This window comes from Vanrija albida (genome assembly GCF_041260175.1).
Source record: "Vanrija albida strain AlHP1 chromosome Unknown contig_1, whole genome shotgun sequence".
NCBI classification, from domain to species: domain Eukaryota; kingdom Fungi; phylum Basidiomycota; class Tremellomycetes; order Trichosporonales; family Trichosporonaceae; genus Vanrija; species Vanrija albida.
In genome coordinates this window covers 225674-247584 of record NW_027191420.1, presented here as the reverse complement: position 1 = coordinate 247584, position 21911 = coordinate 225674, and the positions used below count along the sequence as shown (strand labels likewise).

Genomic DNA, 21911 nt, shown 5'->3' with positions numbered 1-21911 from the left:
CATCGTTTAGCGGTCCGAGGGGGGCGGGGTGGGCTAAGATGCTGGCTGTGCAGGCATGCTGCCGAGCGTGGAGATATCGGCCGGTTGGCGCAGGCCATGGCAGAGTTGGCCGTTGAGCTCCGCCTGACTCGCGCAGTCGTCTTCCACTCTCAACTACGAAGTGTGGCCCTAGCCGTCCTAGCCCGACATATCAGAGAACAGCCAAGCCGGTGTAATACAATACATAGATCCTCTGGCAGGACACGCCCGCGTAGTGGTACAAGGTGCGCCGCCCTAAGTAGGCAGCTTGGCCAGCTCCTGCTGGACGACGAGCACGCGCTCCGCTCTTGCCAGCTGCTGTGGTGCCGTCTACACCATTAGCATCCATCCACCCCACCCACCACTCACCGCCGTAAGCTCGGAGAAGTGCGAGCTGACCGTCTCGAACGTGCCCTTGACCTCGCCATGGCGCGGGGGCGCGGGGATGTCTTCTGGCCTTACCACTGGCTTTCCCGCTGGCAGTCAGCATACTTCACGCCCATAAACGCACGCTCAGAGGGCAGCTGCGCCAAGTCGTCTGCGTTCGGCCGCCAGGTGGCCGCGTCGCGGCGCTCCTCGAGGTCCTCGACGAGGTTGGCCACCTCGTCCGCCTTCTTCCGCCGCTTGTCTGCCACCGCCGACTCCCAGCGCACGCGCTCGGTATTCAGCGACCAGATCTCGCGGTCGAGGCTCTCGTTGAACGGCTCGGTCGCTGCGGTGTCAGCTCGAGCGGGTATACCTACGCACTCTCGACAAAGTCCTCGTAGTTGAAGCCGTTGACCCGCAGGTTTGGCTTTGTGAGCTTCCACATCCGCTCGCGGACCTGCGTGGGTTAGCAGAAGGGCGAACAAGGCACCCACCAGCTCGAGCTGCTCCTCCAGCTTCGGCCGTAGTCTTCTCGCCGTGTCCCCTCTTGCGCCGCCGGGGAGGGCCGCGAGGCGTGCCTCCAGCGCCGCGGTGAGCGCTGCGTCCGTGTTGCCCTGGACGCGCAGCCAGTCGGCCTCGCGCTCGACCGTGACGCGCGATAGTGGTGGATCTTCTGCCATTGTGCTCGGGTTATGCGTGGAGATGTAAGTCGCGAATGCACTTTCGTTGTCGATGGTCACTGTTGTTGTTGTTGACGAGTGATAGCGGGGTCTCGCCACGTGGCAAATGACGTGTGCCGGGACCAATGCCGCCTCCCTGCCTGTTTCGTCATTGGCCTCGGATACCTCCACTAAGACGAGAGGGCATGACAGCCAAGCGGGCTTGGGCAAGAGGCCTTCTGTCCATCACTCTCCATCTCCACCTCGGCACAGTATCACGCACAATGGCGCCGAGACGTGGCAAGCGAGCCGCTCGACGCCCGCCCCCAGCCCCCGCTCCCGTCGTCGCCGAGCCTGAACCAGAACCGCAGGCGGGACCATCTCGCTCTCCATCGACAAGATCGCTCAGCTCCGAGACCTCTTCGCTTCGGAAGGGCAAGGAGAAGGCTACCGACGGCGCGGTGAACGGTTCTGCAGTCACCGGCAATGGGAGCGCGAATACTATTGCGGACCCTTCCCCGGAGCACCATGACGACGAAGTCGATGACGACGACAGCGAGGAGGATGAGGAAGCGGAGGATGATGACGATCAGGTCGAAGTTGCCGAAGGAGACGGGGACGAGGAGGAGTCCGAGGAGGAGGACGAGTCTGAGTCGGACGAAGAGGGGGACGACGACCCGCCCGTCACACTACAAGATGAAGTAGCGGCGGCTGCTCCGGGCGAGGAGGAGGAGGATGACGGCGCGGAGGACGAGGAGGAGGAAGATGACGACGACGACGACGACGAGGAAGCGGAAGAGGTCGACGAGGAAGATGAGGAAGATGAAGACGACGACGACGATGATGATGACGAGGACGAAGAGCCGTAAGTTCTACATCGCCGAGCCAGCCTGACCCCCTAGTGTCCTCAAGTACTCTCGGCTTGAAGGAAGAATACCAGAGCTTCTTGGCCGTGACAGCGCAACCGCCATCGACGTCTCGCCCAGAGTCATTGTGAGTCGCCCTTCACAACCTCGCTGACCCCAGGCCATCGGAACACAAATGGGAATGGTTCACGTCCTCTCGTACGGCGGAGCCAAGGTCAATTCGTTCCGTCCACACGCCGCCAATGTGACGGCACTCCGGCTGGACGAGGACAACGACTTTGTTGCCACCGCAAGCATGGAGGGTGGGTTCGGCTCTCAGAGTACTACTGACATCTAAGGCCGGGTTGTCATCCACTCCCTCACAAGCACCGAGTCGTACGCGTTCGACTACAAGCGCCCCATGAACGCCATTGCATTAGAACCCGGCTTCGCCAAGAAGAACACACGCGCTTTCGTCTGCGGCGGCATGCTCGGCAACCTCGTGCTCCAGGAGAAGGGCTGGTTAGGGTACCGCGAACAGGTGCTCCACTCTGGTGAGGGGCCGATCTGGGCGATCGAGTGGCGCGGCGACCTCATCGCCTGGGCCAACGACCTCGGTGTCAAGATTTACGACCGGGCCTCTGGGCAGAGGATAGGCTACATCGACCGCGGCGCCCACGCACCCCGCGCCGAGCTGTTCAAGTGTACTCTCAAGTGGAAGGACGACCAGACGCTGGTGATCGGCTGGGCCGAGTTTGTCAAGATTGTGCGCATCCGACAGCGGCCAAAACCTCAGCCCGGCATGCCCCCGCTGAGCGTCGAGGTGTCGTCGGTGTGGGAGGTCGACTGCATGGTGTCTGGCTTGACGCCGTACCAGAACTCGGCATACATCATGCTCGCGTACATCCCGCCAGATACGTACGATAACGAGGCCACGCAGGACCGCGCCGAGCAAAGGCGCAAGGCCGCCAACCGGCCCGAAGTGCGCATTATCCGGCAAGGTGACGAGATAGCCGCCGACGAGCTCGCGGTGCCAGCGTTCGAGCGGTACAGCTGTAACGACTACACATTGATCGAGTCGCAACGGCAGGATGACGTCGATGTCTCGCTCGTGCTCACGCCACAAGACATCATCGTGGTGCGGCCACGCGACGAGGCGGACCACATCGACTGGCTCGTCGAGCGGGAGCGGTTCGAGGAAGCGTTGACGGCTGCCGAAGCGCTGAGAGACAAGCACGGGGGAGCCTTTGACGTGCAGGCCATTGGGCTGAGGTACATGCACCACCTCGTGGAAGCTGGTGAGGGGAACTGTGGGAACGAAGCTGACAGGCTAGGCAACTATGAGCAGGCGGCAACGCTTGCACCGAAGGTGCTAGGCGAGAGCGTCGAGAGCTGGGAGAAGTGGATTTACTCATTTGTCCAGCAACACAAGCTACCTGTGAGTGGTGTTCGATGGCTGTAGGCACCACTGACCTCTCAGGCTATCATTCCCTACATCCCTGTGTCCAACCCGCAGCTGTCGAAGGCGGTGTACGAGATGGTTCTGGGCCACCTGCTGGTGAACGACAAGGGAACGCTGCTTGAAACCGTCAAGACTTGGCCCATCGACATCTACGACAGCAGTTCTATCATCGGTGCTGTCCAGAGCGAGCTTGAGGCGACCAAGGACGACCCCGTGCTGCTCGAGGTCATGGCTGAGATGTGAGTTGGCGTGTGTTGGGCTTCGCTGACAATAGTCACATCGGTCGTGGCCAGCCTGCACGAGCACTGCCTTTTTACCTCCGCCTGCGCAAGCCAAATGTGTTTGACCTCATCCGCGAGCACAACCTCTTCGATGCTGTTCAGGAGCAGGCGCTTCTGCTGGTCGAGTTTGACAGGGCCAGAATCAAGGCAGATCCAAAGGCAGCGGTCGAGGGTAAACACGGCGCAGCCATTCAGCTACTGGTCGACCACACCCTGTCTATTCCTGTGAGTCCGACGGAAGGGGCACGACTGACGCAGTACAGGTCGACCGCGTGGTGCAACAGCTCGAACCCAAGCCACAGTACCTATACATGTACCTCGACGCCCTGTTCTCCAAGGATCCGCAGGCATGTCAGCAATACAGTGATCGAATGGTAAGTCCCTCAGCCAGTACGTCACTAACGAATAGGTGGAACTGTATGCCAAGTACGATCACGACCGCCTCATGCCCTTCCTTCGTGCCAGCAACTTTTACGATCTGGAGCGGGCACTTCGGATATGCGAAGAACTCGACTTTGTTCACGAGACCGTGTTCCTCCTTGGCCGCATGGGTGACAACCTGAAGGCGTTGAATCTGATCATTGAACGCCTCGGGGACGTGCGGCTGGCCATTACGTTTGCCGAGGAACAGCGAGATGACGACCTATGGGAGGCGCTCATCACACACTCGGAGACGAGACCAGACTTTATCCGCGCACTGTTGGAGCATGGCGGGGCCGAGATCAAACCGGTTCGGCTAATCGAACGGATCAAGGAGGGCCTGGAGATCCCAGGGCTCAAGCCTGCGCTTGTCAAGGTTCTGCAAGCGTCCAACTTGCAGGTGTCGCTCCTTGAAGGGTGCCAACGTATTCTACACGGAGACTGCAATGCCCTGGCGGTCCGGCTGCAGGCAGGGCAGACGAGGGGGAGTCACGAGATGGGTGAGTTGTTGAATAGGTGTGGCTTGGGTCTAGCTGACTGAATAGAAACGGCGACTTGCGAGATTTGCGGCAAGCTAGCGTTCCCCCCGACGACTACAGCCGCGGAGTCGCCCCTGACATTGATTTACTTGTGCCGCCACTTGGTCCACGCCACATGTGCGGTGCTCAATGACGACGTTGAGCTTCCCGAACGACAAGAGAACTCTGCGGTGACGCACCTGCTGCTAGCCGACAAGCCAATGGGGGCTGGCACGCGAGTTGCGCAGCAGCGGGCGCTGGGGGCCAAGCTGGGGTATGAGGCCATGGTGCGGATGCGGGTGGGGCCGTGTCCGGTGTGCAAGCGGCTGCGGGAGGGTAGTTGGGCCGGTGTCGGCGTCGGCGTCGTGACAACGACGACGATTGTTGCGACGTCGACGACGCTCGCCGTGGCGTAGAGCTGTTTCTCTTCCCAGTGTCTATGTATATGCATAGGAATGACCTAAACCCAAGTAGTGTACAACGAGATGTCTGGCGTCTAGCGTCCGTCTAATTTTTTTGCGCGTCGTCTGCCACGCGCGTCGTCTGCCGTGTCGCTCAGTGGAATGCGACGGCCTCTATGACGTGTTCGAACTTTACGCGGCGGGGGAGGTCCACGACGAGGTAGTCGTCGTGCACGTGGCTCGATGGCATGGTGATGCCGACGGCGCGGGTGTCGACCTGGGTGTGGAGGACGGCTGAGGCGAAAACCGTCAAGAAGAGGAGGGTGAGGAACGCGCCGAGGTGGGAGCGGGTCCGTGGCTTCCGGCTGGTCGCATAGCTGGCGGGGAACGGCAACCCAAGCGCGGCGGCGGTGGCAGCGAGGCCCGGGATCTGGGCGGTACACAGCTCGTCGAGCTCGGCCATGGGGCGGCGGCGTCGCGGCCGGATGCGCACCTGGCCCTCCGCGGCGCGGGGGTACAGCAGCCCGTAGCCTAGGAGGTGCTCGTCCCCGGCTGGCTCGGCGGCGAAGTAGTCGTCAAAGCCGGACTGGAGGGGCCGGGGCGTGGGCGGCGTCACGACGACGGTGGGGACCGGGAGGCCGGACGGCGAGAGCAAGCAGCTGGGGGTGATGGCTGTGCGCATGGTGTGTGTGGGGGGGGGGAGGGGTGGGGTGGGTGCATTATGTACCGAGTTTCTTTGACGCGTCTGCGACGGCGGCGAATGCCCAGTCTGATCTGCAGTGACGAACGCCGGTGACGACTGCGACGAGTCGCTCCGACGAGTGGGTGGTCCGACGAGGTCGTTTCGTCGCCGGTGGTCCAGTCCTCGGGCGGATACGTGTCGGCGTCGACTACAATGCGAGAGCGAGAGCGGATACAGATGGACAATGCGGCGTGTAAAACAGAGAGTCAGACAGCAGCAAGACAGCAGGCGGGGGTTGGCGGTCGTGCGCGGGGGAGGGGGAGGGGGGAGGGGTCGAGGCGGCGCCACGGGCGGTAGCTATGTGTGTGGGGTATTGTCCGTGTGTATTGTCCAGCTGGTGGTCGTCTATTGTCGTCTGTCGTCGTCTAGAGTACGGTGCGTACACTGGCCGAATGCACCTCGAAGAGGGGCGACGAGCGACGACGAGGCCACGCTGCATGCTTAAGAAGACCAGGAAGCAGCAGCACACAGGCAATGTTGCTGCCCACCCTGCCCACCCACCCCGATTCTAGACGCCACGGCGCCGGCTGCCCTGGGCGTTCGCTAGGCTGGATGCAGTCGCCGCAGCGCGCCACAGTTTGTGGTGCCTGTGAATCGTGCTTGCATTCAGATACATGGCGAGTTTGGCAGCCGGCGCGCGCTAGATCGGTGCTTTGCTTGGCCCGGGCCAGGCCACCTCGTCGGGGATTAGATGCCAAGGCGAGCGAGCACCACCAACTCTATCTCTCTCCCTCGCATCTCCCTCGACCGGTCCCTCACTCACATTCCCCGAAGACGAAGGCGACTTCGACGTCGACGTCTGCGACTTATCGACGGGGAGCTTCTACGGCATCCAGTGGCATGTACGCTTCGAAACTTGACACAGCGTCCTCTTCACCTGCATGCGTGCATTGCTAGCCCTCCCCAGCCGTTTGAAGCTACGCCGCTCCAACCACCCGTCTGATTGTGCTCGTCCGCTCATTATGCCGGCAGGTGCAATCTCGCAATCTCTCCCATTTGGGTGGTGGTGGGTCCGGCGTGGGTTGGTGGGTTGCGGGTTGGCTCCTGCCGCGCGTGCCGAGCGGCCTGCTGCCTCTGCCTGCTGCCTCTGCCTGCTGCCTACCGCGCTGCGGCCTCTGCTCTAAACAACCATATGCAGCTATGCTTGTCGCGCGACGCTAGGCTGTCCCTCGTAAACGTGCAGTCTGCTGCGTGCTGCAGGCCACCCAACCCTAATCACCCTAACCACCCCCTCGCACCACAATTGGGAACCAACAAAGTTAGATTGCTTGAGAGCGGTAAAGCCGTAGCTTGACCCTGGGCGAGCGTCAGCGATCTTGCTAGCGCAGGCAGCGCAGCCAGCCCTTGCCGCCACCAGCAGCACCCTCAAACGCAATCTCATGAGCGTGCAGGCAGGCACCAGCGCGCGCCAGCGCCAACGGACAGGCGCGTGGGTGGTTGGTTGGGCCGCAAGTCTAGCGGCAGTGGCACGCATGGCGCCGTTGCTGCTGCTGTCGCTGCTGCTGCCGCCGCCGCAGTCGCCGCTGCCAGTGCCGCCGGAATGCGTCCCAACACACGGGCGTCCACGACACGTTGTGCGCGTCACGTTGACTGAGGCTCGACAAACAAGGCCCCCCCTAGCGCCTAGCGCGCCAAGCACACCCGAGCCGTTGGCCCGCTCGCAGCGCCAGCCGCACCACCCCGCCGCCACCCACACCCACTCACTTATCGCGCACAATCTCGAGCTCGGTCTCGTCATCGTCCTCGCGCTTGGCCCCGCCGTACAGCTTGTCGCCTGCCGGCGCCCACGCGGCAATGTCCCAGCGCGACCACCCCCACGTCTCCTTGATCTAGGGTAGTGTGGGAACACGCGGCGGGGGTTTATCGACGGGGCGGCAAGGTTCGGTCGGGCGGACGGCATGGGTCGAGTCGGACGGCATGGGTCGAGTTGGACGGCATCGCGGGAGGATGCGCAGCAAGCGTCTTGTCAGCACACACAACAGATAAAACGAGTGACACGACTATCGTGCGTGACGGGGAGCCGATGCACAATGGTGTGGACAAGTGGCAATGTCTCGCCACTATGCGCGCCACGGCCATCCCACCCTGGGAACCGCGCCAACAATAGCGAGATATGCGCCCCGTCATCGGCGTCATCGGCCCACGCAGCGCCACGCCACCACCCACCTCTGGCTTCTTGTGCGGCGCAATGATCACGAGCCAGGTCGCGCGGCGGCTGAGCTCGTCGAGCAGCGCAAACAGCTCGCTCGGGTCGGTGAGGAGGTGCAGGGCGAAGCTGCACACGATCATGTCCCACGCGGGCTCGGCGGCGTCGGCGTCGTAGCCGGGCGGGAGGCGGCCCGACGCGAGGTCCGAGAACGACAGCGGGTGGCACACGCGCGACGTGCGCGCAAAGTACGCCGGGGATGTGTACTGGGGTGGGTGTGAGTGGGTGCGTGAGTGGGTGCGGGAGCAGAGGAAGGGGGGGGGGGCGAGACAGCGTGGTCAGACATGGCGCCTCAGTCGGCGCCTGAGTCATCGGCGCGTGGGTCGGCGCCTGAGTCGTCGGCGCCTGAGTCATCACCTCATGACGGAGAGTCATGAGCAGGCGTGCGTGCCAAGATGGCGCGGCAGAATTTGTTCTGGCCAAGAGGCCGCAGACGGCCCACCGACCACGCCACCGAGCTGAGCCGCCACTCGTATGGGCTATCGCACAGTTGTGGCCTTGCGAGCGAGGCCGCGAGGCCAGCCTCAGTGCGCGGGTGCAGCCGCAGCAGCACCACACGCCTGATAGTGCGATGGATACGAGGTGGCTCGGCGGTCCTCGGCCCAGCGCACCTCCTTGCCTCACATCCCCCGACTGCAGTCACCCACCCGCCGCGGCTCGCTCCGCTCACCGGCGGATAGGACACACTCCCCTCGCCCATAGCCAAATCGCTCACTCGCTGCGCTCGTTCGCTCGACTCACAGGATCCGAAGCCACCACGTCCAAAACCAACCCCCTAGGCAAGGCCGGAACCCCGCCCGAGAACACGCGCGCCCTCGGCGTCGCGGCCCCGTCGGCCCCGTTGGTCCCCTGCGCGCCCCGCCTTGCGTTCGGCGGGATAAACGCCGGGCGGGAGGGCAGCGTGCTCTGCACCTGGAGGGGGAGGCGGGGCGGGGACTTTGTCGGCGAGGAGGGTTGGGACGTGGACCGCTTGCCGGCTGCTTCCCATTCCTGCAGGCAGAGGGTGGCTTCGCCGCTACGTCGCCAGTTAGCCTCTGTGGTAGCGAGGGGAGAGGGCGAGAGGGCGAGAGGGGGAGAGAGAGGAGGGGGGGTAGCTCACCTCCCTGCTGCCATGTCCAGCACCTTGAGCGCCCGCCCCGCGCCGTACCCCTCCCCTTCCGCCTCCCACCACCGCGTGAGGAAGGCCCAGACCACCTTGCGGATGCCGGGGTAGAACGGATTGCGGTACGTTGCGGCGACCTTTTTGTAGTACTGTGGAGGTGAGCGCCGGAGAGGGCAGCGAGCCAGTGCAGTGCTGCTCGCCGCGACGGCTTCGCCGTCCCGGCTCGACCCGCTCCACCCACCTCGTCCACGCCATGCTCGGCATAGTTGTCCCGCATCGCGTGCGACAGGTTGCCGTGCACTTGCCCCGCCATGTTGCCGTCTCGTGCGTCGTGTGAGCTGTCGTCGCTGTCACCGTCGCCGTCAAGACCAGACGGAATGTCGAGACACGCCAGGCCGACGCAATTTGGTGACAACCTCCACTTTGCGCTAAACTCAGACACACACCCGGTCAACGCCACGCCCTGGTCATGTGCCCCGTGCCCAAGCCCTGTCACAAGTTACATGAGTATGCATTTAATTCCACGGCCAGCATGGACAATATGGTGTAGTCTACTCCCAGCAGCTGGGTAATGTATGGTAGGTAGGTTGGTTGGAGGGGGTGGGGGGGAGAGTTTAGGGGGTGAACGCCAACGCCGCTTACAGGCCCATGCCCGCTCGCACGGCGTCTGTCAGGGGGAAGCCACCAGCCAGGTAGTCGCCGTCCATCGAGAACACGTTGCAGCCCTTGAGGCCGGCCTGGGCAGCGAACTGGCCCTTCATGTTCATCGACTGCACGTCGTCGTACGTGATGATCTGGCCAGACTCCTCCGACTTGAGCCATGGCGTCGAAGAGCACTCGTCCCAGTGGCGGGTGAAGCCACCGGCGCCGACGTACTCGCCGCCAGACTGAGTCAGGGCTCCCTGGTCGATGAGGCTGTGCCACATGATCTGGCCGTTGGTGGTGCCACCGGCCTCGTTCGTGACAGTGACCGAGCCAGACTGGCGCTTGTGGGGAGGAGGCGTCATGCCGCGCCAGCTGCGCTGGTAGAGGTGGTTTGAAGACGACTTCTGGAGGTAACCGTAGGCGGGAACACCGAGCGTGATCTTGTTGGCAGGGAAGCCGGCAGCCTGCCACGAGGCGACAGCAGCGTAGGCATTGGCTGTGGGCTGGGTAGAGTTCTTGCAGCCGTCGCTGAGCGGGGCATTGGGGCCGGGCGTGGACGACGAGCCCCAGATGTCGTAGTTCATCAACAGGATCCAGTCGAAGATGGCAGCAAACTCGGAAACGTCGGACAGGGGCTGTCCGTCGGGGCCGTAGAAGGGCCAGACCTGGGTAGCGGCGGTGATGAGCGCACCGTCGGGCAGAGCAGCGCGGAGCTCCTTGAGGAAGACGAGGTAGTTGGCAGAGTCGTCGGGCGACTGAGCGTTGCCAGGGGCACCGGGGGCAGCGGGGTACTCCCAGTCAAGGTCGATACCGTCGAGGTTGTACGCGTTGTAGGCCTGAACAATGTTCTGGACAAAGTTGCGGCGGGAGGAAGACGAGGCGACAAGAGTCGAGAAGTAGGCCGAGCCGGTCCAGCCACCGACAGAGAGCTTGACGCGCTTGCCAGCAGCGTGGGCGAGGGCGACGAGGCGGTGAAGGAGGTCAGAAGAGTTGTCCTGGGTGAACTGGAGGCCACCGTCAGACGTGGGCTCGGCAAAGGCAAAGTCGATAATGTCAAACTTGGACCAGTCGACCGACTCGGGGGGAAGGTACGAGGCAGACCAGTCGGCGTAGTAGCCAGCCATGATGCGCTCGCCGACGCTGCCACCAGGGCGCGTCGACGAAACGGAGGGCGAGGGGGCGGAGGAGGCGGAAGAGGAGGCGGTGATCGAGGCGGACTCCGAAACGGTGGACGAGGCAGACTCCGAGGCGGTAGACGAGGCAGACTCCGAGGCGGTGGACGAGGCCGAGTCCGAGGCGCTAGACGAAGCGGAAACCGAAGCAGTGGACGAAGCGGTTTCCGAGGCAGTCTCAGACGCGGTCTCGGAGACGGTGGCGTTGGAGGAAGTCGACGCGGAGGCGGTGGCGGTGGCCGAGGCGGAGTTGGACGCGGAGTCGGTCGAAGAGGCCGAGGCGGAGTCGGACGCGGAGGCGGTGGAGGAAGCCGACTCGGAGGCGGAGTGCGAGGCTGAGGCAGACTCGGAGACGGAGGCCGACTCAGAGGCAGACGCGGAGGCCGACGCGGAGGCGGACTCCGAGACAGAGGCGGTCACCGAAGCAGACTCGGATGCCGACGCCGAGGAAGAAGCAGATTCAGACGCCGAAGCCGAGGAAGAAGCAGAAGCCGACTCCGACGACGAAGCGGAAGCCGACTCCGAGGCCGAAGACGAAGCCGAGCCCGAGGCCGACGACGAAGCAGACTCGGAAACCGACGACGCAGACTCCGAAACCGACGCCGTAGGCACAGCCGACGACGAGACATCAGACGCGGTCGGCGCAGCCGAGCCCGAGTCGATGGCGGATCCCGAGTGGGTGGGGGTGGCGGTGCCGTTGACGCTCTCGCTTCCTGGGGGGACGACGATCAGGGTACCAGAGGAGGGAAGGGTGCCCGAGGCGGACGAGGAAGGGGCGGCGGTGGGGCCGGCGGATCCAGAGTCGGAGGCGGAGGGGGCCACCGACGACTCGGACGCCGAGGGGGCCGCCGAGCCCGAGTCTGATGCCGAGGGGGCGGCGGAGCCAGAGTCAGACGCCGAGGGCGGGAGGGACGACGAGCCCGTCGCGGACGGGTTGACGGCCGAGCCGGAGTCGATGGCCGAGGAAGGCGCCGAGGTCACGGACGACGTGGCCGAGGAAGGCGCCGAGGTCACGGACGACGAGGGAAGGTCCGACACCGAGTGGAACTCGGAGGAAGACGCCGACTCGGAGGCGGATGCCGAGGAAGACTCTGGCGCCGCAGTGGTAGGCAGCACAGTCGTCTCGTTGCCACCCGCCGTCGGGGTGGCGTCGACCCACACCGTCTGGGTGAGGGTGCGGACCTCGGTGATGGTCGTCGTCGCCGTGATGGGGATGCCGCGCTCGTCAAAGTAGACGTACTCGCGCACGACCTTGTTTGCGGTGCCGACGCGGTGGGGGACGTAGTGGTCGCCACCAGCAGGGGCGGCATCACGCCCGACGACCTTGTTGGCCGTGCCGACCCGGTGGGGGACGTAGTGGTCGCCGCCGGCGGCGCTGGCCCCAGCCAGGAGGGGGAGGAGGAGGGCGAGGTGGGAGAGGAGCATCATGGCAGGCAGGGAGCGAGAACGAGAAGGGAGGGGGTGGGGGGAAGACCAGCTTCCGACAGCACAGCTGTAGACTACGTTGCTCAGCAACTTGTGAGGGGTGGGGGGGTGGGTGGATGGTGGGTGGTTGGGCGAGAGTGGAAAAGCGCTGGCGGTATTTATGGGGGCGGGTGGTGGGGGGGGAGGGGGGGGGAAGGCAGGCAGACTCACTGGACTGGTACCATACCATACCAGCGTTGTCGCCGCCTGCGTCAGGACATTGCAAAGGCAGGCCTCCCCCAGGGTCCGCTCCCTCGGAATCGCTCTTACGTTGCACCGTCGCCCAGAGAAGGCTGGCACGCAGACTGAGACCACCCCGTGCGATGCGGCATGTCGGCGGTGCGTTAATGTTTTCTTCAGGGCGAGTCGTTGCGGGAAACACCAGATGGGGCAAGCGAAAAGAAATCACGCGCGTGTGGCGTCCGTCGGGCCCTGCAGCATCACCCCTTGCCCACCAAGCGCCATGACGCCCAGTAATGTGCGAGGGGGTGGTGCAATTGACTTCATTAGGCCAGGTGGTGCTGCGGGGGTGGGGGGGAGGAGATTCGCGGGGAGGAAGAGGGAGAAGGGAGAGGTGGTGGGCAGCACCGAGCGGCAGCTCATCTCCCCCGCCCGATCAGCTGGCCAAGTGTTGCTAGGCCGATGCTAGGAGCACTTGGGCGAGGGTAGAGGCAGATGGCTGAGTGACGGCGCGACGGCCGTGCGGGCTTGGCACGGCCATGGCGGCGGTCACTACGGCCCTCATCACCTCCACCAGTCAGTCACCGGCCAGCTCGCACCGTGCCCGCCCGCCCGCCCGCCCGCAGTTACCAAGCAGTGGTTCATAGTCTATAAGCTGTTGTACATTTAATGTCCGATGGTGCTACAGGAGGAAGGCTGTGTATGGTAGTCTATGTATTGGATCGGGTCGGTGTCGGTCACCGTCATGCCGCAGGCTCGGCACGCTCGCTGCCCTCGGCGTCGGCCTCAGCCCGCTCCTCCGCCGCAGCGGCCGCAGCCGCGCCGAGGTCGACGAGCGCCGTGTCGCTCCGCGCGCGCATCAGGTCGATGTGGCTCCGCACGCGCTCAATCTCGCGCTCGCTGTCGACGTACGACGGCAGCGACGGGTCGAGCGGGACGACAAACGCATCCGAGTTGTCCGTGTAGCTCGGCACGCGCGACAGGCGGCCGACGGCTTCCTCCTCGTCATCGGGCGTATCAGCGCCACCGAGAGAGAACGCGGCCACAGTGCTGCTGCGGCGCGGTCGCTCAGGGCGCTGGAAGGCCGACGGCGCGATCGTGACGGCCGACTGGCGAGAGTTGCTGGTGCTCACGCCGCCGTTGGCACCGAGGCTGAGGAACGAGGCGTTGCGGATGATGCCGGGCGAGTTGGGAGTGAGGATGGGCGACGACGCAGCCGAGGCGCCGCCGCTGCCCGTGCCGTTGCGCAGGATGGGCGACTTGCCACCGAGGGCCGAGAGCGGCTTGAGGCCGGTCGGGAGGTGGAGGAGGCCGCCGAGGCCAGTGCTGCGCCGAGAGGCGCTGGGGCGGTCACCGTGGCCGCGCTCCGGCGACGATGCCCGAGAGCCTGCGCGCGAGCCCGCACGCGACGTCGTACGGCTGCGCGAGCCCTCGCGCGACATGGCAAAGCTGTCTGGCGGTGTCGAGTGACCAGAGTGCGGGCCAGAGATGGGCTGCGAGTGCGCGCCAGAGTGGTGACCGGAGCGGCCAGAGCTGTCAGGCTGCTCCTGCTCACCACTGGGTCCAGCGAGATTGCCGAGCGAGCGGAGAAGGGACGCCTCGGTGCCAAGCTCGAGCTGTCGCCTCGGGGGCAGGTCGTTGACGACCTCGTGGACCGAGTTGCGCGAGCTGCCGTGCGCCGGCGAGGCAGGGCGAGAAGGCGGGCGGGACGTAGGAGGGGTGTGGGACGGCGAGTGGTGCGGGGTGGCGTTGACGCTGCGCCAACCGGCCACGCTCGAGAATCCAGACGACCCCGCCGTCGAGTCGGTCACAGCGAGGCGGTCGTACACGTGGTTGCTGTACGACGGCAGGTCGATCTGGGCGGCTGCGTTCTCGTCGACCGCGCCGTTGACGAGCAGCGCGCGCGTCGCTGCCGAGTTTGTGCGCGCCTCGTCGAGCATGCTGTGGCCGAGGATGATGATGGGGAGGGCGCAGCGCAGCTCGGAGATGTGGCCGTCGGCGTTGGAGATGGAGCACGACCACTTGATCTTGTGGTTGACGAACACGGGCTTGACCGAGTGGCTGGGCGTGGTCCAGGGCGGGATGGGGACGGTGAAGTTTGTCTCGACCTCGTTGTCACCGACGTTGACGTCGGTGCCGGCGAGCGACGCGGACGAGTTGTTGTTGCTCGGCTCGGCGCTCTCACTCTGCGGTGTCGGCGGCTGCGTGTTGGACGCCGAGTTTGCACGCGACCAGTCGAGCTGGCTAATGCCGTGCCAGTGTGCGGGCGGGCGCGTCACCTCGCGCTCGACCTGGACGGCCTTGCCGTCCCGGATCTCGTGCTTGACGCCAACAGCCACGCGCGTGTCCGAGTGCGAGCTCGTGCGCGTCTGCACGAGCGAGTACTCCTTGATGACCGAATTCACGCTCAGCACGCGCACGCCCTTTGCGAGCGGCATAAACTTGACGAGCACGGGGATGTCGTCGCCGGCGGCATACGCCTTGAACGGGATGGTGATGCTGTACATGATCTTGCCTGGCCATGTGTTTTCAATCTCGAGCGTCTGGTTGAACTCGAGCGCCTCGTGGGTGAAGCTACGGGTGAGGTCGAACGTGCGCGCCGTGCTGAGGTTGAAGGCGAGGCCCGAGCGCACGACGGTCGCACGCAGCTTGTACGACACGTCGCCGTCGCCGGTGAACGTGGTGAACGAGGCCGGGAGGTTGCCGTCGAGCGTAAACGAGAAGGGGAACGAGTGGTGGCCCGCCTTGAGCGTATGCGCCTTGCCCTTTTTGCCCGCCGTCGCCTCGAGGAACGACCACTCGTGGTGCACGATCGGGTGCGTGTAGTTGTGGGTCGACGCCTCGGTGTAGTGGACCTTTGCCTTGCCCGTGAGGGTCATGGTGATGTCCTTGACGTTTGTGCTCTCGTTGAGCCAGAGGGAGAGGTGGCCGGAGAGGTAGGCGGGGTTGAGGTCGCCGCCCTGGCCGCGGAGGACGAGGTTGTCCGAGTCGAGCACGATCTCGAGGGGCTGGTGGGCGGCGGTGCCGTTGTGGAGCGACGAGGCGTAGTTGCTGGCGGAGTACGAGCCGACAGGGGTGTGGGGCACGGACGCGACCCCGTCGGAGACGTACGAGAAGGCGCTGCTGCCGGCGTGGGCGAGGGCTGGGCGGCCCGCAGCGGGAACGGGCACGCTGCCGTTGCCGTTGGCGCCGGAGAAGTAGTCGTTGAGCGGGTCGTCGGTGGTGAAGGCGGAGGCCGTGGGGCTCGCGGGGCGGCTGTTTGCGCGCGAGCGCGACGCGGCCGAGAGCATCGAGAGCCCGGGCGAGTGGGCGCTGGCGCCGCCGAAGAGGGAGGGCATGGGGGGTGGTGGGGGGAGGGGGGAAGGGTGGTGGCGAGTGTCGAGGTCGGGCGCTGCCTGTTGACGCGAAGCGGCGGGCGAGATAGGCCGGCCTAGCTATCGGTGGGGCGGTCCGTGAGTCGGGCCAGTGGTGCGCGTTGTGCGCCGTCTGTGCGTGTGTGTGTCGTGGGTGATGCGATGGGGGTGATGAGTGAGTAGACAGTGACAAGAGGCGAGTCGCGTCGATGCATGCATGCAGCGGACTCGGCGGCGGCGTCGGACGGGCGACCGGGTTGTATCCAGCCAGGCCGTCGCGGTGGCGCGAGTCGTCGAAATTCTCAGCTTCAGGGGGGGTGCAACAATCCGATCGCGCAGCCAGCCAGTCAGCAGAGAGCGGGCAGATAAGGCGGGTCGCCGTGCACCACGGCCACTACGACGCCAAACCTTGAGCGTGCGGTGCGGTGCGTCTGCGCGGAATGCATGGCCTGCATGGCCGGCACGCACTGTCATGCTCTATGCATTCCCGTCACTCGGCGGCCACTGACCTGGCATGGCACAGTGCAGCAGTGGCGGGCGGCAGTGGCAATTTTGCCAATCACGTCAGCATGCCTCCCTCCCTCCACCCGCCTCGCCTCCCTCCCACTCTACATCCACGGTCAATTGAGCACAAAGCAATCGCCCGCCCGCACAACGCCCAGAGGCCACAGTTGGCGCAGCAGGCAGGCCCTGCGCGTCGGATGGCGCTGTCCCGTCTTGCCCCCTACGCACAACAACACGTGCATAGGCTCGACGTGTCCGTTCCGTCATCCGTCACAGGGACGGCCGAGCCATTGCCGCAAGTGGCCCTGAGAAAAACTGCACGATAACGGGGTGGTGGAGGTGGTATGCGGGAGGGGGGAGCGAGGCTAGGTGACGCGAGGCGAGGAGGCGAGGCGAGGCGAGGCGAGTCGTCGCTTGCTGTGCGCGGGCCCGTCTACGTGCGAGGGCGAGGCGAGCGCGCAGCGCGCTCACAATAGACCTGCGTACAGAACTCGAGTGGCGAGAGGCAGGGAGCGAGCAGGCTAGCAGGCGGAGGACGGGGCCGAGCGGACGTCCCCTCCGCTCTTGCTGCCCAGCCCTCGGCACCCCCTCCGACCCGGGCCCGTCGCGCCCTCTTCCCACGACACATGCCCAGGGCCGAGCGGCAGTGGCATGCGACGGCAGCTGGCCTATCACTCGCCTCCACCTCAAGGCTGCACAAACAACTCGCCCCTGCGGCAGTGGACAGGGCGGGCTGCCGATCAGCTCGCTGGCCCAATTGCGCGCCGCAGAGGACGCCGCGCTGGCCAGACCCACCGCCGCGCCGCCGCCATTCCCATGTTGCTGGCTTCCCTGGCGTCGACATGCCGCGGCACGGACGGCACGGCACGGCTCGGCTTCCGCTGGCCTCCGCTGCCTCCGTTCCCTCCGTCCCGTCGTCGTCTCGGCGCCGAGTCGCGCAGCGCCACACACGTGGATTCATACTGCCTACAGCCTGCCCCTCTCCTTGGGCACCAGACGCCGCCTAGCCCACCTTCGGCACCTTGAGACACTCCCTGGTGATCTCGCGCACGCCCGCGACCCCCGCGAGCCCCATCGTGAGGTCGAGCTCGGCCGCAATCCGCGCCATGACGTCGCGCGCGCCCTGCGCGCCGTCAATCGCCAGGCCGTACAGCCACGGCCTGCCGACCAGCACGGCGCTCGCGCCCAGCGCGAGCGCCTTGAACACGTCTGCGCCGTTGCGCACGCCCGAGTCGAAGATGATGGGCGCCTTTCCACCCACCTCGCGCGCGACCTCCTCCAGCGCGTCGAGGGAGGCCACCGCGCCGTCGACCTGCCGCCCGCCGTGGTTTGAGACCCCGATGCCGTCGACGCCGTGCTCGAGCGCGAGGCGCGCGTCCTCTGCGCTCTGGATGCCCTTGAGCACGATCGGCAGCCGCGTCCACTCGCGCAGCTTTGCGAGGTCGTGCCACGTCAGATGGGGGCAGGGGAAGACGTCGAGGAAGGTGTCGACTGCGGCCCGGGGCGCGGGCGAGAAGGCCTTGTCCCACCACTTGCCGGGGTAGTGGCCGATAATGCTCGCCAGCGCCCAGACGGCCGCGAGCGTCGGCGCTTGCTTCGGCGCGAGGCTCCTCGTGCCAGCCGCGACGCGGTCCGCCGCGAGGGCCGTGAAGACCGGGTCGGACGTGTACTGCGCGATGCCTTGCCCCAGCGCGAAGGGGAGGAAGCCCTCATCGAGGTCCATGCAGCGCCAGCCCATGGCGTGCGTGTCGAGGGTGACGACCAACACTTTCGCGCCGGCCGCCTCGGCGCGCTGGACCAGCGACTGGGCGAGTGCGTCAGAGGAGGACCAGTAGAGCTGGTACCAGAACTTTGTGGGCCCCAGCGCGGCGGCCACGGCCTCCATCGGCGTCGAGCCCTGCGTCGAGAGCACCATGGGCATGTCGAGCTGCCGCGCGGCCGAGGCGACGGCGCCCTCGGCCAGGGGATGCGCCATCTCGAGCACGCCGATCGGCGCGAAGAGCAGGGGCGAGGCATACTCCTCCCCGAAGAGGGTGACCCCCATCGGGCGGCGCGAGACGTCGCGCAGCATGCGCGGGATGATGGGGTACCGCGAAAAGGCGTCCTGGTTCGCCTTGTCGGTGCGGTTGCGGCCTGCGCTGCCGGCCACATAGCCCCACGCCTTGGGGCTCATGACCTTGTGCGCTGCTTCGTAGAGCCGGTCCGCGTCGACCGGCACCTTGGGCTTGTGCCCGTACGTGCCCCGCGCGTAGAGGAGCGCTTGCTCGCGCCGCCCGATGCCGTCCATGTTGCGTGTGGATGGGTGGATGGTGGGTGGGAGTCGGTTGCCGCCGGTTTTATAGCGGCGTGTGGGTGGGTGCATCCCGGCTATCAAGCACACGGACGACACCGACAACTGACATCTCGGCCTTTGTCAGGCCGATGACCAACTCCTCCCCCACTCACTCCCCTCCCCACCCCACTCTGCTCAACATGCTGCATGTCAAAGGTGTCGCTAAAGGGACGCAGCCAGCCACCGCCTTGCCGCCGCGCCCTACATCTACAACATGGATTAAGTCTGCCTGCTTCCCCCTACTGCCAGTACAGTGTCCCCACGTCCTCCTTGGAGAAGGCAACACCGCACGCAGGGCACTTGCGCTGGCGCGTAGCGATCCGCTGGTCGATGCAGCTAATCGTCAGCACAACCCACCCACACCAACTCACTCCTTGCAGAACGTGTGCATGCACTTGATCAGCACCTGCTGCTTGAAGTTGAGGTGGCACGTCGAACACCGGAGCAGTTTCTGCAACGTCAGCGGCGTCCACCTGGCGTCGTCCCCCACAGCACTCACGAGCAACTTCTCCCGCTCCTCACGGATGTGCGCCTCGCCCACAGACATGTTGCCAGCAGCACCCGCCGCCGTCAACGCCTCAAGCTTCTCCTTCGACTTCTTGACCTGCCGCTGCGCCGCCTCCAGCTCCTCCTCGGCCTTGGTCCGCGCCTGGCTCGCAGCCGCCGCCTCAGCAACGCGCTGGTGCAGCAGCTGCTGCGCCTCAGACAGCTGCCCCTGGCTCTGCTGCAGCCGCAACTCCAGCTGGCGTCTTTCGGACGACACGGCAGCGACCTGCGTCTGCAGATCCAGGCTCGAGTTCTTGAGCGTCGTGAGCGCCTTGTCCTGCGCAGCCTGGAACCGTTAGTTTTGCCCCAGTCACACCGCCCACGCCGCACTCACCACCTGCACAGTCATGGCCTTCTCCGTCTCCTGCCCCTTCTCCAGCAGCTTGGTCTGCTTGTCGACCACCCGTTGCGTATTCTTCAACTCGGCCTCGACCGCATCGCGCATCCGCATCGCGTCAAAGAACTTGTTGTCCGCCTTTGCCTTCTCGGTCGCGAGACGCTTGACGTTGTTCTCGGCGTCGCGCAGGTCGTACACCTTGTCCTTGAGCGTCTTCTCCAAGCCGTCCCAGGCCGACGACAGGCCCTCGACCTCGGCGTACAGAGCATTGGTCGACTCCTCAGCCTGCGAAAGCTGGAGCTTGAGCTTGTCCTCGGCCTCGGTCGCCTGGCGGAGCTTGTCGCCAAGCTCCTTGACATCGGCGAGGGCTTCGGGGCCCAGAATCCGCTCAAACTTGGACAAGGAGCGCTTGGCAGCTTCCAGCTCGACGCGCACCGTCGTCTCCGCTGCAGCCGCCGCCGCATCGCCGCCCGATGCCGTTTCGATTTGCGCAGTCAAAGCCGTCACCTGGTCGTGAGCAGCCGCGAGCTTCGCCTCGAGATCCTTGACATAGTCGCCGTCGATGCCGCCCTCGCCGTGCAGGAACTTGAGGTAGCCGCTTGCGCCAGCCTCGGCAGCGGCCTGGCCCTTGAGACGCCCGACCTCGGATTGCAGGTGCGTGATTCGGTCCTCCCGCTTCTTGCACAGGTCGTCCAGCACCTTGCTCTGGTTCGACTTGAGCGACTCGGTCTGCTTGCGCTCATGCAGTTCGTCGTTCAGCTTGTCGCGCTCGGCGCGCAACCGCGCCAGGTCGGTATCCCTCTTGGACATTTGTTGCCGCAGAGTCTCGACCTCTTGACGTGCCTCCTGCTGAACCGCTTCTCTGAACTCGAGGTTGCTATCTCTCAGCTGATCCAGCTTGGTTTCCGAAGAGTCGAATCGAGATTGCAGAGCATCTGCGCGCGACACCTGCGTGGACAGGCGCTGAAGGTAAACCTGGAAGAAGGGCGACTCGCGCAACTGGGCTTCTGTCGGGTGGTGCGCCTGGATCATCAGCATCGCGTTCCGACAACGTCCTATGCCACCCACCTGTAGCCTGAGCTTGTCTACTTCCTGCTTCAAGCCCGTGTGCTCCGCACGAAGCGTTTCCAGCTGCGACAGACGCGATGCTGCCAGCGCCTCTGCCTGAGCAATACGCTCCTCGGTTTCCGCGGTCTCGGCAGGACTGGGACCAGGCGCCACGCCCTCCTCGCCGCCTCGAGGAGCATTCGGGGTCGAGTGGCCAGAACCGTTGGCGATAGGCTGAGCAGGAGTGCTTGATGCTTCCCGCTTGGCCTTGGCCTCCCACGCCGTCCTCTCCAGGTCAAAGTTCATGCGCTGGCGATCCAGACGCTTCTCCGCCCGCTGCAAGTCGAGTTGGTACGTATCCCGGGCTTGCCGCAGTTGGTCTATTTGGGTTTGCAACAGGTCCGAGTTTGTGCGCAGCGAGCTGGCCTCTGCTTGCACCTTTGCGAGCTTCTTGGCCAGTTCGCCGCCCAGCTCGGCGCTAACCTTGCCGCCAGAGGCAAGTTCGGTAAACACGGACACGAGGCGCAGCGTCGCCGACAATCGCGACTCGAGGGCACTGTCCAGCTCAGACTGGGGTATTGACGGGTCGATATTGGCTGCGGTTGTCAGCATGACCAAGGGCACACGACCAGGCCACGTACAGTCTAACAATTCCGCGACTTGGAGGTCGGCAGGCCGTCCCGCCTTCTCTTGCAACGAATCGACGAGCTACGGCGTCAGACACCAAACAGCACACGCCCTACACACCTGTTCCCAGCACCTCTCTACGCTACGGAGGCTGGCTTCGAGTGCGCGACGCTGGCGTTCCAGCTCATGCGCGCGCACGCGTTCGCGATCATAGGAGCGGCTGTACTCGAGCATCTGGCGATAGATGCCCAGTTTCCGCTTGGACTCCATGTCGCGGACCCATTCCTCGAGTTGCGTGTCATCCTTTTGGGCGTCATCTTCTGTTGCTGCGCGAGGAGAGGCGGCTCCCGAGTTGGGCGAGCCGAGAGCGCGTCGTTTTGAAGATGAAGGCGAGGAACCTCCGTCTAGGGAGTTTTCCCGCACCCTCTTCAAGTCGGCGTTCATGGGGAGAGGAGGGGGTTACAAGGCGGCGAGTGTTGCTGCCTTGTTGAACGCGTTCTTGTGCTGGATGAGTAAGGTGAAAAGTGTGTCGATGCAGTGGAAGTCGAGATGTGCGCGCGATCGAGCAGGCAACCACCCAAGCTGCAACGGCCGAGAGCGAGCGGCGTGAGCCAAGGCGCGCGACCAGAGGAAATGATATTCCCGCGGCGTTATAACCGCGTGGCACTGAGGACGCAGGCCGAG

General features: G+C 65.1%; 8 protein-coding genes across 8 annotated transcripts; 1 reads left to right on the top strand and 7 right to left on the bottom strand.

Annotated features, from left to right (window-relative positions):
- Positions 1-273: 273 nt before the first annotated feature.
- Positions 274-1064, bottom strand: Q8F55_000126 (uncharacterized protein; the record flags this gene model as incomplete). The annotated part of the gene is made up of 5 exons (XM_069348781.1): positions 274-348; positions 388-494; positions 530-730; positions 766-841; positions 879-1064. The coding sequence occupies 5 exons, from the start codon at positions 1062-1064 to the stop codon at positions 274-276; spliced, it is 645 nt and encodes a 214-aa protein (XP_069212325.1).
- Positions 1065-1327: 263 nt separating this feature from the next.
- Positions 1328-4629, top strand: VPS41 (Vacuolar protein sorting-associated protein 41; the record flags this gene model as incomplete). Its single annotated transcript, XM_069348780.1, has 11 exons — positions 1328-1908; positions 1946-2036; positions 2070-2211; positions 2248-3186; positions 3223-3326; positions 3369-3589; positions 3625-3856; positions 3895-4005; positions 4041-4468; positions 4521-4551; positions 4597-4629. The coding sequence occupies 11 exons, from the start codon at positions 1328-1330 to the stop codon at positions 4627-4629; spliced, it is 2913 nt and encodes a 970-aa protein (XP_069212324.1).
- A 495-nt stretch (positions 4630-5124) lies between these two features.
- Q8F55_000124 (uncharacterized protein) lies at positions 5125-5652 on the bottom strand (the record flags this gene model as incomplete). The annotated part of the gene is made up of 1 exon (XM_069348779.1): positions 5125-5652. The coding sequence occupies one exon, from the start codon at positions 5650-5652 to the stop codon at positions 5125-5127; it is 528 nt and encodes a 175-aa protein (XP_069212323.1).
- A 1319-nt stretch (positions 5653-6971) lies between these two features.
- On the bottom strand, positions 6972-9333 carry Q8F55_000123 (uncharacterized protein; the record flags this gene model as incomplete). The annotated part of the gene is made up of 6 exons (XM_069348778.1): positions 6972-7008; positions 7417-7541; positions 7879-8124; positions 8660-8933; positions 9018-9169; positions 9262-9333. The coding sequence occupies 6 exons, from the start codon at positions 9331-9333 to the stop codon at positions 6972-6974; spliced, it is 906 nt and encodes a 301-aa protein (XP_069212322.1).
- Positions 9334-9658: 325 nt separating this feature from the next.
- Positions 9659-12265, bottom strand: Q8F55_000122 (uncharacterized protein; the record flags this gene model as incomplete). The annotated part of the gene is made up of 1 exon (XM_069348777.1): positions 9659-12265. The coding sequence occupies one exon, from the start codon at positions 12263-12265 to the stop codon at positions 9659-9661; it is 2607 nt and encodes an 868-aa protein (XP_069212321.1).
- Positions 12266-13224: 959 nt separating this feature from the next.
- Positions 13225-15819, bottom strand: Q8F55_000121 (uncharacterized protein; the record flags this gene model as incomplete). The annotated part of the gene is made up of 1 exon (XM_069348776.1): positions 13225-15819. The coding sequence occupies one exon, from the start codon at positions 15817-15819 to the stop codon at positions 13225-13227; it is 2595 nt and encodes an 864-aa protein (XP_069212320.1).
- A 1522-nt stretch (positions 15820-17341) lies between these two features.
- Positions 17342-18625, bottom strand: Q8F55_000120 (uncharacterized protein; the record flags this gene model as incomplete). The annotated part of the gene is made up of 1 exon (XM_069348775.1): positions 17342-18625. One exon carries the CDS (start codon positions 18623-18625, stop codon positions 17342-17344), a length of 1284 nt encoding a protein of 427 aa, XP_069212319.1.
- Positions 18626-18909: 284 nt separating this feature from the next.
- BRE1 (E3 ubiquitin-protein ligase bre1) lies at positions 18910-21671 on the bottom strand (the record flags this gene model as incomplete). The annotated part of the gene is made up of 7 exons (XM_069348774.1): positions 18910-19006; positions 19042-19121; positions 19170-19502; positions 19551-20576; positions 20622-21196; positions 21242-21308; positions 21348-21671. The coding sequence occupies 7 exons, from the start codon at positions 21669-21671 to the stop codon at positions 18910-18912; spliced, it is 2502 nt and encodes an 833-aa protein (XP_069212318.1).
- Positions 21672-21911: the final 240 nt, after the last annotated feature.